Source organism: Cervus elaphus, chromosome 1 (assembly GCF_910594005.1).
Source record: "Cervus elaphus chromosome 1, mCerEla1.1, whole genome shotgun sequence".
NCBI classification, from domain to species: domain Eukaryota; kingdom Metazoa; phylum Chordata; class Mammalia; order Artiodactyla; family Cervidae; genus Cervus; species Cervus elaphus.
Window position 1 is genome coordinate 11688865 of NC_057815.1, and position 15494 is coordinate 11704358.

The window sequence follows — 15494 nt, forward strand, 5'->3', positions numbered from 1 at the left end:
ATGCAGCAATATGGGCGAGAAAAATAGGAAAAAGTAAAAGTTATACAGTTAGTGTCTTTAAAGTCTAAAAATTTAAACTATTAAAAAAACCTCACATAGTTCACAGTTATCGGCCTACACAGTAAGCAAATATCTGTGGGTGGGTTGGGAGCTTTTAGCTTTGGAGTGGTTTTTGTAACTCTGTTTACATTAAAAAGGACAGAAGAGTGTGTTGTCTTGACAAGGTCCAGTTTTTTCCTATGACCATAACCTTTGCTGTCTGCAAGTCTCTTGAATTCAGTGTCTTTCTTCTAGGTGAAAATACTAACTTTGCTGGTTTCTGAGCAGGAGAGGTGGTATTTCTCCAGTTCTTGTTACGAGGGGTTCATGATGTTACAACCCCTCACCTCTCTCTGTTCATGAGAGGATGGCATTGGAGCGCTGAATACCAATGAAATGATCAGCGCTGAAAGACCTTCTCACAGCAACTCTGCCCAAGTCTTTGTATTTGTCTTCACACAGTCTGGAGATGGCCTAAGAAAGTCAATCAGATAGAACATAAGTATAATTGGGGGAAAAAAGTTCCAACCTTAAAGAAAGCAGCATTGATAAGCCACACATCTGCATTCATTTAGGTTGACAGTTGCTGCTACTTTGGATAGCTCATATCTACACTGCTGATTCCCTAAGATAATATTCTTCAAGGGCTATGATGAGATTGCTGGGGCAGGGAGGAACATATTTAAAAACTGGGTTCCCAAAATAGGCCCCATCTAACAGCAATATGATGTTACCTACATACTAGGTCCTTAAGCATAATGAACACACCTGAGCAAAATCAGTGTTTACCCAGCTATTCAACTTCTATTCAGTCTTCATTATTTACTACCCTACGAACATTTTAATGAGGGTAGGTGTGTGTTGAAGGCAAGAAAGGTCTAGTGATGAAGCACTACAAGGTGCTATTTCACATGCATGTAAATTATTGTAGAAAAATGTCTTATTTCTAAAGTACCAAGGTACCAGAAAAAGTGTCAACTTTATATGTATTCATTTCAGTTGTAAATTTTGCTGTATACCCACCAGAAATCACAAACTACTTCAAATTACTCTTCAAGTCACTACTACAAATTCCTTCATCCCATGTATGTTACCACTTCCATTAAAAACCCACCTACTTTCTACATCCAGTTTCTGAACCCACATTCTAATTTCCAAGTATAGGTCTCACAGGTTAGCCCCTGATGCTTCTGGTCTAATAAACTCATGGGGCTGAACTGTGATACACAAACACACACTACAAGCTCAGGCAGTTAAGAGTGGTAAGTAATTATCAATGTACATATGATTAGGGACACAATTATAAGAATTATTCCTGTATGGTTATATGTAAGTGTGGAGGTTCAAATGGAAAACCATTAAGAACAATTAAATCTGATTTAAAATATTCTGAATTATGGTTACATAAGAGATATCTGTAATTTTTTTAAAAAAAATAATGTGATATCTCTGTCTAACCCATAAAAGACACAGGGAATAAGATGCCAATGGGTTAATAAGCTCTGCAAACTGTCAGTCACTGCGGAGTGTAAGTCAGCCACAGACGCTGGCTTTGGTGGCTGACAGAAAACCCAGTTAGTGAATCCCCAGTCTTACCTCTAGGCTCTGTGCTCTTTCTGTGCTAAAAGGAGCAATTGGAAAACTCAGGTTGTCGTCATCTGCTAAGGAGAAAAGGTCAAAGTAGTATCTGGCATAAACACTGGTGGAAACATTAATATGAAACTGGAGGAGCTCCACAAAGTGCGTTTCCGCCTCATTCCTGGGGGAGGAGAAGACAAAACCAACATAGGACAATTTTAGTCAACTGGGCTATCTTCAGAAACCCCATTCTGTGCCACAACAGCTCTAAACACAGCTTGGAAACAAACAACGGCTCCCCAGCTGGATTAATACACTCATGTTCAAACAAGGGACAGCTCTTGGTGGTTCTTCCTGCGTCCTGGCACTTGGAGTTTGGGACAAGGGGGGGAGGTTACGGCCCTCTTATGCACCCATGCTGCTGACTCGGGGGCTCATTCCTCAGAGTTCCATCAGTGCAGCTGCGCATTCATGCTCCACGCTCGCTCACACGGCCCCGCTACAGTCATCAGATGACAGGAATGATGTGTGCTGTTTACTAGCTCTGGAGAACTTGCAGACATTCCCACAGATAACAGGAAGGGGCTTATTGAAGTAGAGACACGCCAACAAAAGGAGTAGGCACATCACCACGGCAACAAATGGGGCCATGGAGAGCCACTGCTATTATCTCTGAGGGGAGAAGACTCTTGAGGCAACAAGGATTCATCTCAGATAAATAAATAAATAAGCTACACTCGATGCGAAAGGGAATCCCCTCCCCCCGCTCCAGTGCAGGGGACTGTGGCAAAGGGCAGAATGCAAGTTTCTGTTCCTCTTAATCCCAGGAGGACCAGAAGGTGTTCCTGGGACAGGATGGGATACACTTTTCAAGCTATGGGAGGCAGTAGGATTAAGGGGAGACGTCTTGGCTAGACTAAATGCACCTGAGCAATGACCCCGATGGAGCAGTTCCCCCTGCGCTCCGTCCGCCGGCCCTGACTAGGACAGAAGGTGCATAGGCACACAGGGGGCGAATTCAATGAAGTGGGAAAGTAGGGTCCTGGGAGCAGGTCTTTCCTGTGGGACCATACACAGTCATTAGCTTGTCTAATGTTTAAGTAAATAAAATCAGAGTAAGTCTTACCACGTTCACAGCAATCACTTTAAAGAGTTAATTATATACAAATGATAAATACCCAGACAAATGAAAGTGACTTATTTTTCAAAATATTTGTTTCCTGGTTTTAAAGTGTTAATATTTTATCCATTGGTAAGTCATCAAATGTTTGATGTTCTCCTTCATGGAGAGCAGAGTGTGAGCAGAAATGAGGTTTCTCATTTGCTGAACTTTAAACCTAACTGAACCTACCTCCAAAATTAATTTCCTGTTCATATGGCCATAAGTCTATAGAAATGTAAAACAGATAATGTTTTGATAATCAGCTAATGAGGACTTAATTTACTACGGGAATAAATGCACTTCACTATCCCTTTTATATTCTTCTCTTCCACTAATACATTTTAATTGTGTGGAAATACAGTACTTCATAGGATTAACATGTCTATTAACAGAGCTTTACTTACTGAAGAAAAAGGCATTAGGACTACAGAATACGCTTCTGCGTTTTTTTTTTTTTTTTTTTAAATGACTAGATGACTGAAGAGCATGCCATTTATAGGCACAGCAAATTTTCTGAACAGCAGCTGCTCAATATATTCAAACAAGATACATGAATGTTAGAAAACTTTTAAGGAAAAGCTGATAGATGCCAATTTTTCAATTTAGACTCAAAATGAGACCATTACAAATAGCAGCCAACAGCAGGGGGATGAGACAAATGTGACTTGAACACTTGGCTGTAATGCTTTCCAGTTTCCAAAGATCATAAACAAAAGCAACCTATTACGAACATAGCTCCTGGTGATTCTGTTGTACACAGAAAAGGGCTGTTTACAATTAGCTTCTTCCTGTAGCTAGACACTGCCATCAGTGCTATTGGGCTCACATCTATGAACATCCACACACTTCCCTGCATGTTCTCTGATGCTGTAACTAGACCCAGAGCCCCCGTCAGCTTAGCTGCAGGTTCTGAGAAAATTTCAGCTGCCATCATGGCAGACCTGGTGTTTATGATTACACATTTTCCTTCCTTCAAGGAACCAGTTTAAAGATGGATGATAGTGGTGCTCAACGTCACCTTAGTTTCTACAAATTCCAAAAGTACTTCTACTTATCTCGAATTATCTGCCGTAACACTAAGGTGGCTACCAGCAATATCACCATGACACTTTCTATCATCAAAGTGGACATTTTCACCAAAAGCCACTTTGACAGCTACCAACAATCACTGGTCCCTTCTCTTAGTCACAAGCTTCTTTGCTTCAGTTGTAAATATGCACTTTGGTAAATCTGAATTAAGAGTCAGGGGCAAAGGGAACAAACTCTTGCCACTGCCTGCCATGACCTTGATCGTCCTCTGCTGTTCAGTATAATAAAGAGGTGCCCCTTTACGTTTTCCTAAATGCCACCCACAAGGACATTTTTCCTGTCAAGTGAGCACTTCTAGAGTCTGCTGCAAATACCTCTCTGGTTCCTGCTGCCTCCCACCCTCGAGGCCCTTCCCTGCAGCCAGACAGCAAGCCTGATGTTTCACGCCCATGGGAGCATGCCATCTGTGAGGAACCCCCCAAGTTAACTCGAGGCCCCACCAAGTACCACTGTGGTTGCTGAGTGCCCCGGGTGAGGCCCCACTGACACTTCCTGGGCTATCTGAGACAAAGGAGTTTCCTAACTCAGCAGACCTACTTCTAAACATGGGGAACACTCCTGACAGTGGAGGAGACAGAACACAGAGATCTGAAACCTTTCTATTTGGTCATCTGTACATCATGGTTTCCGTAACAACAGAACCTTAGAGACAACCTCAGATTACAAAAGAAAAGACCTGCAAAAACAAACATACAATGTGTGACTCAAGTTGAAGTTATAACCTCAGTAGTCTGGAGGTGCTAAGACCTCAGCAGTGACCACTTAACTTCCAAGGCCAGACATGTGTCTCTTAAAAACAGACTGGACCTGGTAGACAGCTTTAAGAAAGACGTGAAGTTATTTACTGCATCATGTTGTTCTGGTAGTGAGCTTGTAAAATGGCAAAAACCACCAGAAAAGTAATTTCAATTTATCAAGCAGAATATTACAACAGTAACACACCAAGATTTAACTAATTAATGACGGGAAATACAAATGGTTATACTACAGCTAGACAGAAAGAAGTCTAATTTTATATTTATACCTAATTCAGCTCTCTGCGCAATGTAACATTTCTTAAAATGTAACATTTCTTAAGCTGTAAACTTTATGGGAGCAAATAAGGTATTGGAAAATGGTTAGACAGTTCACCGTAACCTTACAAACTCACATGTCCTCAACTGTAATGTCCTTTAGGATCTGGCAGTAGTCCGAAACAGCCTTATCGTCCCAAACCTTGGAGGCAAGAAGAATGGCTCCCAAAACAATTCTTTTCCAGTTAGTGGGGCAAAGGTCGATCTCAGCATAAGTTAAAAGCCTTTCTAAGTAAACCTGCAAAAGTAGAGGACTGACCTTTGATTTTAGTTCAGTTTAAGAGCTGTCATAGAATTGTTAGGAATGATAGGTTTCATCTGTTTTTAACATATCTTTTATTCTTTGGTTCTACAGAGACTTTTGCTTGGCCAGCCAAGGCCAAAGGCCAGGTCACAGTTGTAAGGCAAATATTTCTGTCAGTCTGGTATTTCTACTCTGCCCATGTGAATTTCCAACCCAATTTTGGTCGCAGGAATGAAAGGACATCTCAGCATTCTAAAGACAGGCATTGTGTTATTACCTTCCCACTTGTAAAAGGCAGCACGTATGGCCCAGCATTGATTCAACCGTTCAGTAAATGCTTGAGTGCCTACCGTGTGCAATGTACCTACCATACTAGTGGTGGGTACGTGGCAATTTTACATAAAGCTTGAGTATGTAAAACTCTGGTAAGACTGAGCATTTCTTTATCTTCTCTTCAGAGGGTGAACTTGAAGATAATAACTGGTGGTCAAGGAGCCTCCCAGGTCAAGGAGCCTCCTTGCTGCGCCCCACAGGGCAGGCAGCACGGAGCAACTGTGCTTTACACTCAGGGCCTCTTCAGGGAAGATTCACGCACAAAGAGCTCTTTGTTCACACCCCGATTTTTCACATCTCCATTATTTCATAACTCATTGGTCTTACATATTCTGCAACTTAGTCAATTTGTTTGGTTCTAAGGTGGTTAAGAGCTGCCGATGTCTGAATCCCTGGGGCTCCTCTAAATCTGCCAGGTAGTTTGTGGGATGACTTCATGGCTTCTTTTATATGTGTCAAATGGCTATTCTATAAAGAACCAGACCAAGTTAACAGCTGAGTAAAGACTAAAGACATAAGTTGTGATGGTGTTACCTCTGCAGAAGAAAATATATGCCATTTGACAAAAAGAAAAATGTCCCGTTATCAGACTGACAGCTCCGATCTGCCAAAGCTCTCCAAACTCAATTGTGTTTCAAACACGGTTACTGAGATTATATACCCTTAGTGAACTTCTGCACCCCACTCCCCAGAGAACTCCACACGCGCCAGTACTCTCCAAGAACGAGCCTCCCGCAGGGTCCGCCCCTCTGCTGTGTTATGGCACTGACAGAGGCAGTTCAGCCTTAGGGGCAGTCCCTCAGCTTCCTCTCAGCTTCACTTTATAAAGGCAAACCTGGTCTCATTTACACCACTTGCCCTCCTGTCTCAGTGGAAGTTACACTTCTTTCTTTTCCCTGAAGCTAACTCTTCTATGAATGAAGTCAGTCCCACCTCTCATTTCTGCAGAACACTGTTCCCACAATTCATCTCTTCTTGAACAACCCCCTCTCTGTCAGAGATTTTCTCCAATGTTTTCTTACATGTTCTCAGCCCATCCGTCACCACCCCTTAGAACACTTCCTTCAGGAAATGTTCTGACACTGGCTCCTCATGACCCATCCTCTCCTTAGCCCATCTAGTCTGCCCCTGGCCGCCACTGCCCCCCTGAAACTACTGAGGCATGGTCACTGCTGCCTTCATGACAAACAGCCAGCACTCTTCATCACAGCGCCCCACTCCCCAGGCCTGCCCTCAGAGCTGAGAGACACTGCCACACGCCTGGCTGCCGGGACCAAAGACCTCCACTTGAGTTATCTCACTACCATCTGTTGGGAATTCTTATCTCCACTTTCACTGGTCACCTGCCGGCTCTGCTCTTCTGTCCGTCACTTCTGGCTTCTATCACTGCCATTGCCTCCTAACTTCTCTGCTTCCACTGAAAGCCAACCACAGTCTGTTCTCCCCAGAGCAGCCAGGAGAGCCTCTCAGATTAAGTGCACTTCACGGGCCTGCTCAACATCTGCCAGGGCTCTCCCATCAAACAGGTCACTTCTGTGGCCTGCTAGTCACGAGGCCCTGGGTGAGATGCCATCGTCCTTCTGTGCCCTCATTGCCTGTGCCTTCCCTCATTCCCTACTCTGATCACAGCGGCACCCTGCTGACCCCTCAGCACAGAACCCGCTCCTGTCTGCGCCTCGTGCTCTGCCCCCTGCCTGTGCTCTCAGGCCCCTCATCTTCCTCAGTCCAGCCAGGTCCTGGTTCAGATCTCACCTCTGTAAAGAGGCTCTTCCTGGTCTTTCTAGCGTGCATGTGTTAAGTCGCTCAGTCGTGTCTGACTCTGTGACCCCATGGACCCGTCTGGCTCCTCTGTCCATGGGGAATTCTCCAGGCAAGAATACTGCAGTGGGTTGCCACTCCCTTCTCCAGGGGATCTTCCCAAACCAGGGATGGAACCCAAGTCTCCTGCACTGCAGGCAGACTGCTTCCTGTCTGAGCCACCAGGGAAGCCCCTCGAATCTCTCCATCCCTTTACCTTGCTTTCTCTTTCTAGCTTTCACTACTACTTCAAACAGTCATCTTTTTAAAAATACTCATTTTAAAAAGTCTTACACTCTGTGGTACACCCGATACTTACACACACTGTAAATGAACCATACTCTATAAAAACTAGAGAAAAACAAAACCCTTATGTCTGCTATACTTACCTCAGAAAGGCAAGAACTCTCCTCTATGCCCAGCACTTAGAACCGTGACACGGGCAGGCATTTGGTGCCCATGTATGCCCTAAGGAGTTCCTTGGCAGCACTCAGCACGTGCACCATGCTCTCCTTCTTCAAGCTCTCCTGGCAGCTCTTCTGATTCTGTCCTGGGTTTCCTACCACTCCGGCCACTCCTCTGGGGATGTGTCCTGTGAGTGCTGACAGTCCCCACAGATCTATCTTCTCCTCAACTTTTATTGAACGTACTTTCTCTGCATTTGAACAGCTACACGTAATTCCCTGCCTCTTGCTCAGCTTCGGGCTCCAATCCCATACAGTCAAATGACTGCTAGACACTGTCACTCTGCTGTCTCACAGGTCCATCGGGCTTAACTTGTCTACAAAGAAATGCCCCTCTTCCAACCCACACACCCTCTCCTGCCTGCATTTCCCAGCTCTCCACGTGCCAGCGCCACTCCCGCCTCTCTCAAGCACATGCCAACTGAGCCCTGTACCTGGCTCGCAGCTCCAAGAAAAGGCCTGCGTCTGACCCGGGCCCACTGAGGGGAAGCCTCCTCTCCTACACTCTGCCTGCAGGGGCGCGGGCAGCGGTGGACGCAGGCCCTCCCTCCAGACCATGCAGCTGACCTTCCCCTATGGGTTTGCTATAGGGAGGGAGTTAGGCAATCCCAACTACCTCTCAGCTGAATATGATGTATTAGTCAAATGATGAAATCTTACCACAGGAATTCAGTATGGATGACAGAAAGGTCCTCACATAGCTGGAGCTCGGCAGGCTAACCTGAGTAAAGCCTTTCCAAGCACTGCTGACACCCCAGTCCTGGGTACCTTCACACGCCGGCACCAGGGGACAGTAGAGATGGTTAACACTGTCGTCCAAGGTCAGGGAGGTGAAGGCAGTCAGTCTCAATCAAGACACACATCACACTGCCTAGGCAACACAGCCTGAGACTCAGAAACACACTGAATCTACACCTGCCGTGGGCCAGGAAGTTCAGTGATCGCCTCCATCCTACCACCCAGCACACTTTGCCGGTGTGCGCCTGTGTGCCCTGTGTGTGCATGCATCCTGAGGTGTGGAAGGAGAAACCAGAAGTCTCTCCTGCTGCCTTTAACATCAACTGTTTTGTGATGAGAAAAGCAGTGGCAACATTTTAAATCATGATGATTACTAAAGCTCAAATCTGTATGTTTTAATTCCTTTTGATACATTTCTCTTTAATAAAGTTCTGATGATCATTTCAGGAACCTACTTTCATTTGAAAAACAGGCCCATACCTTCTGTACAAGAAAAAAATTTCTAGAGATGCTTCTATTAAGAGAAAAATATATTACCAAAGTCACTATTGCACATTTAATAGTAGTCAGCTGGGCGGCACTGAAAAGAGCATAAACAAATCTGTAGATGTATTTGGGTTCAGGATCATGCTGAAAGCACTCCTCCGGAACCCTTTCTCGCTGAAAGAAGAAAAAACACAATGTTCAGTATCCACTGAAGAAAAATACTTAAAAGTACCCTCAAGATAGCAATCTTCACACATGGGCCCACGTGCTACTTAAAATAATTTTGACTAGGTGACATATCTTGTAGTCTTTTAAATATAAACAATTGGATCCTAAAGTACCATAGTGATTCAATACTCACTACCATTCATTAAAGAAAAATGCAAGCACAACCTCAGAAAATGTATTTTCACCTTCTTCCCCAAAGAATTCTAACCAAATGCAAACTATTTTTAGGCTCAAAGTCTTGCTGATCATTGTACGTCATCAGACTTTTCTGCAGTCAACTATGAAAACACCTTTCCAGTGTCCTGTAACCAGAGGCTCTAAGAGTGTGCTCTCTTACACAGCGGTCACCAGTCACATGGGTCTACTGAGCACCTGAAGAAGTGAGTTTTTAAACCCTGTCATTTTAATTAGTTTAAAATTTAAACAGTTTTTAAATTTTCTCCTTAGAGGTCTTACATATGTGTTAGGAAATGTTTATATTGTGTGACGCTATGGAAAATCATCCTTTAAAAACCTACATTTTCTGTTACTTGTGTATGTTTACTTACCTGCTCATTCGTCATACAAAGCGTAACTTGGTTCTTATCAGTCACACCCCTGACACAACATGCTTTTGGTAAAATTACTTGACATAATATGGGGTGGGGGAAGAAGACTTAAAGGAAGACAATCTTGGCTTTGAGCTGGAGGCAATAATTTTCTTCTAGTAATTAATTTCAAAGCAAATCAGCATGAAATAAACACAACTGTAATAAGAGAAAAATACACCTTCAATAAAAGTGACACTTACTGTGAGTGGATGTGATCTCTCATCAAAAATGTCCAAGGACCTATTGTTATCTCTATAAAATAAGAATGTGTATTTTAAAAATTAATTCAGGAGTTACTAGCTTAGTAAAATATCTGCTAAAAGTAAAGAGAGGAGTAGAGGAAGCTTAACCTTAATAAAGCAAACAGTTTTACATATTCTCCTGGATTCTGCCCTTAGAAAGGTTTTCTGACCTATTTTATACTCAGCACACCAAGTTGCATGAAATCTCTTCTATAACCAGCCAGAGCTGCCTTTACCCACACAGACCCCTTCTAACAGGCAATGTTCGTAGACCAATACATTTCCACTTCACTAACCTCACAATGGAATATACAAGAACATTTTATAAAGTGGTAGTAGTAGGCAATAAAGTCTTCTAACTTCAATGAATGTAAATATGAGATTCATGATTTTTTCTTGTCTCCACCCCCTTTTGTTCTTCATATTATATTCTTATTGTTTATTTCTTCTTGTCTCTTTTAAATAGTTTGAGTTAAAAATTTTAATTGTCTTTTAAGAGAGACCAGGCTTTTTCTTTTAAATTCCACCACACTACTACACTGTGCCCATTTAAACAGTAGTTCTGCAAATGTGGTCTATAGGCCTCTATAGGAATCTCCCCTGGCCCCTCTTCAGAAATCCTGTAAGTCCAAGAGGTCAAAACGTTTTTTATAAGAATACCAAGACATCACCTGCCTTTACCCTGTTTGACACTTAACTATGATTGTATAAAAGCAAAAGTGGGTAAAATTGCTCATTTCTGAGTGTGAATCAAGGCAGTGGTATGAAACTAAATTAGAAGTCATTCACTTATTCCTGGCCAAATGAATGTAAAAAATCTGCTTAAGAACATCCATGATGAAAGAGTAAAAATTAAGTGTTCTTAAACCTTTACTCTTCTTCTTCATATTCTGAGTAAGCGGAAAGTATGCATTAAGCGCTTGTATGGACTGAAATATGGCTGTGCTAAGGAAGAGCACTTGTAACTTACTGGTAACCAAGTCACTTTCTTCCCCCTAGAACATCATATTTAAACCACTTTTTTCATGAAACGCCAATTGACAGTCATTTTTTCAAAAATGAACAAAGTGAGCCTGTCACTTCAAAGAAAACTCTAAACTATTTGTTGCCAATGATAAAATTCAAACCATCAAGCTAAAAATATTAGGATTTTTGGGAAATTTGTACCTTCCAGTGTGTTATTTATGGTGAGCTTGATTTATCAATACTTAAAGACTTTCCCGATAAGACTGGTAGTGATACTAACAAGAGTGAGTTTTTGACACTGTCTGAAGACATGTGAACCAATACTTTGCAAATGACAATGTATAATATAAAATCATGTACAGATAAAAAGATCCACTCAGTATGCATGACAGATCAATGGGCATTAATTTAACATAGTATCTACCTCAAGTTCACTGATAATGACTTGGAACTCCATCTTAACTAATTTAATAAACTGGCACATGTGGATTTTGGGGACAGTATCAAAGAATATGTCCAATTATCTCAAGGCTTTAAAAATTCACCTTTTCCCAACTATATGTCTGCATGTAGCTGGATCTTCATATTGCTTCTTCAAAGCAAATGACTGAAGACAATGTTGACATGAGAATCAACTGTCTCCTATTAATGAGATACTATCCTCTCCACTATTTTGTTGTGGAAAATGGTTATTTTTCATTAAAAAAATGACTTATGTTCAACACTGGGGTCCCCAGTCAGATGGTGATCTCATCCCTCAGGAGACAGTGTTCCTGTCCTAATGTGGAGAGAAGCAGAACACCTTACTTGCACCTACAGAGCAGAGGCCGGGGTGCTGCTAAACACTCTGCGGCACACAGGGTGGCACCCCACGCCAAAGCCTCATCCGGCTCAGAACTTCAGCAGTGCTGAGGAAAGCCTGTTTTCACATACAGTGGATTTAATTTTTTAAATTTTAAATTTCAATTTCTAATACAGTAAATATCCATGTAAACCACATAAAACTTAAAGAATTAAGAGTCTCAAAATAAAAATAAATGATTCACTTCAATACTGTAATGAAAGGACTCCTAACAGTAAAAGCTTACTCTAATACTGTCCATTGTTATTAACACTAAACTTGATACTGTGTAAATTAATTAGCTGGAATAACAAGACAGGTTTTAAAAGAGCTCACCTGTTCTTTATGTGGTTATATATTTCTAAGCTCACCCTGTGGAGGAAAAAAAAATATTGTAATAATTGGTTTTTATCACATTAGGCCTGAAGACATTTTAAAGGGTTGGCAGAGAGGTAAGACCATCCAGATGCCTGGTGGCCCCCACACCCCCTAATTCAGAGCAGTACCCATAGGTGGTATCCCCCATGTTTTAGGTTCTTTGGCTTTTAGCAAAATTAGGAGACCCAAAATATAGATGTGCTCTTAGAAGACATGTTTGGGTTGATTATTATAATATATAAATTCTTACATATTTCCCCGGTCATTTGTCCTTCTATGCACAGAATCTTTCATCCCATACAAGTTACATCATCTATCCACATGGTTAAATTTAAGCCATACAGATTTTGTGCGTGTGGCTTTTTGTTAGGCACTGCATTTCAGTTGATTCCGTTCGGTAGTCCCCCTAACACATCTATTTTCCATTATTTCTCTAAAAGTAAGTAATACAAGTGCTCCATATCAAATAAAATGGATTTAAAATCACTTTCACACATAATTATTAGAAAATTTAATAGCAAAATTTTATAGTCACAAAATTGATGATAGGCCTAGTTATCCTGAAATAAGCACTGCTAATAAGGCAGCACAATACAACACAGTACACTATTAATGACAGGTATTTCCACATTATTTTAAATAAAGTATTAACTAACCAACAGGTACAAGTCCTCAGATAGTTTTTACACTACTATAGCCCTAAGTTATTCACAGATGCTGTGTATTAGGCAATTAAGGGGTTCTCTGGTTAAGTTATTTGCTTCCCTTTGTTCTCAGTATCTAAAATGAAACTCAAAATAATAGAGAGAAGGCAAATCTGAATTTTGTAACTCCTCTATAGAATCTTAGCATTTGCAGAAAGGCCTGTAACACTGTTAGCATCAAAGATGGATACTTCTATAGTGCTTCAAAGTTTCTTCAAATTGATTTTAAAGTCACAGAATTAAAAGTTACACGATAAAAAGGGCAACTGAACCTAATATGATACTTAACCCATTTTACAAATAAGAGAATCAAGGCTTAAAATTGACTTACTCAACGTCCCACCAATTATCAGAAGTAGTTCTCTTTCTCCTACCCTCAAAGCAGAGAGTGGTTCCCAAGGTCAGCTGCACACTGGATTACCCGGGACGCTTTAAACACTGCCTGGCTTCTGCTTCAAAATGTTCTGATTTAACTGCATTAGGTACGACCTGGGCAACAGGATTGTATTTAAAGCTCCCCAGGTGACTGCAACGTGCAGCCAAGTCTAGGAATGAATGAGTCAGGGTTAAGATCAGAATCTCTCAGGATGCTTTTGTCTATGAAATCATGCCTCACACATCATTCCTCAGCTTGTCAAAAGGGGTGTGTGTGTGAGAGAAAGAGACACAGGGACAGAGAGGCAGATAGACCCACAGACTGTGTCTTGAGGGCAGGGAGGAAAGGTGGAATTCATGTATGTGTTCAGAGACATACATCTTGAAAAAGTTGCACAAGTGATTCTAATAAGGCTCACCTACCCCAAATGAAAACTAATCCCATCGTAGTTTTCAAAATCATTCCTAAAAGCCAATTTGCCCTATTAATTTTCTCAGTAAACCTTTATTTCATCAATAATGAATGTGAATGGTCATTTTTAAAACTTAATGAGAAAAAAATTTACTTTATTTCCAAACACTAAGACTAGGTTGAGAATAAAAAGCATGAAACCTACTTGTCTGAGCAAGGTTAATCTTTAAAACTACTTCTGAATTATATACTGGAACATCAGGCTCTTTTGAATTCAAAAGAAGCTGTGAGTCTAGCCACAGTGAGAGTAGTTTTTAACCCACAGATTTAGAGTCTTGGCTGAATAAAAACATTCAGTGATTACGAGAGAAGTGCCAAAACTCAGGACTTTAAAGAGCAATGGGGCTCAGTTTTTGTTGAAATACGATTTGACCGAAACTAATATTATAAGAAAGTTACATTATTATGATTGTGAACTGGTTGTTTTTAATTAAAGTTAGAAGTTACTGATCATTTAAATAGCTAAAAAATAAAAAGCCTTGCACATTAAAAATTAAATTAAATTTATAAGCTAATTATACTTTTAAGACAGAAAAGTAAAATTAATGATAAGGATACTAATATTTTCTTTCTTTTTTTTTTTAATTTTATTTATTTTTTCAGTGGGTTTTGTCATACATTGATATGAATCAGCAATAGATTTACACGTATTCCCCATCCCGATCCCCCCTCCCACCTCCCTCTCCACCCAATTCCTCTGGGTCTTCCCAGTGCACCAGGCCCGAGCACTTTGTCTCATGCATCCCACCTGGGCTGGTGACCTGTTTCACCATAGATAATATACATGCTGTTCTTTTGAAACATCCCACCCTCACCTTCTCCCAGAGAGTTCAAAAGTCTGTTCTGTACTTCTGTGTCTCTTTTTCTGTTTTTGCATATAGGGTTGTCGTTACCATATTTCTAAATTCCATATATATGTGTTAGTATGCTGTAATGGTCTTTATCTTTCTGGCTTACTTCACTCTGTATAAGGGGCTCCAGTTTCATCCATCTCATTAGAACTGATTCAAATGAATTCTTTTTAACGGCTGAGTAATATTCCATGGTGTATATGTACCACAGCTTCCTTATCCATTCATCTGCTGATGGGCATCTAGGTTGCTTCCATGTCCTGGCTATTATAAACAGTGCTGTGATGAACATTGGGGTGCACGTGTCTCTTTCAGATCTGGTTTCCTCAGTGTGTATGCCCAGAAGTGGGATTGCTGGGTCATATGGCAGTTCCATTTCCAGTTTTTTAAGAAATCTCCACACTGTTTTCCATAGCGGCTGTACTAGTTTGCATTCCCACCAACAGTGTAAGAGGGTTCCCTTTTCTCCACACCCTCTCCAGCATTTATTGCTTGTAGACTTTTGGATAGTAGCCATCCTGACTGGCGTGTAATGGTACCTCATTGTGGTTTTGATTTGCATTTCTCTAATAATGAGTGATGTTGAGCATCTTTTCATGTGTTTGTTAGCCATCTGTATGTCTTCTTTGGAGAAATGTCTGTTTAGTTCTTTGGCCCATTTTTTGATTGGGTCATTTATTTTTCTGGAATTGAGCTTCAAGAGTTGCTTGTATATTTTTGAGATTAATCCTTTGTCTGTTGCTTCGTTTGCTATTATTTTCTCCCAATCTGAGGGCTGTCTTTTCACCTTACTTATAGTTTCCTTTGTAGTGCAAAAGCTTTTAAGTTTCATTAGGTCCCATTT

The 15494-nt window shown here is 41.2% G+C and overlaps 1 protein-coding gene across 1 annotated transcript; it reads right to left on the bottom strand.

Moving 5' to 3' along the window:
* Window positions 1-396: 396 nt before the first annotated feature.
* Window positions 397-12396, bottom strand: LOC122681618 (cyclin-Y-like protein 1). Its single transcript, XM_043883914.1, has 9 exons — window positions 12377-12396; window positions 12207-12242; window positions 10022-10073; window positions 9055-9177; window positions 5019-5179; window positions 2544-2598; window positions 1908-1984; window positions 1636-1798; window positions 397-513 (listed from the first exon to the last, which is right to left on the bottom strand). Exons 1-9 carry the CDS (start codon window positions 12394-12396, stop codon window positions 397-399), a joined length of 804 nt encoding a protein of 267 aa, XP_043739849.1.
* Between the last annotated feature and the right edge of the window lie 3098 nt (window positions 12397-15494).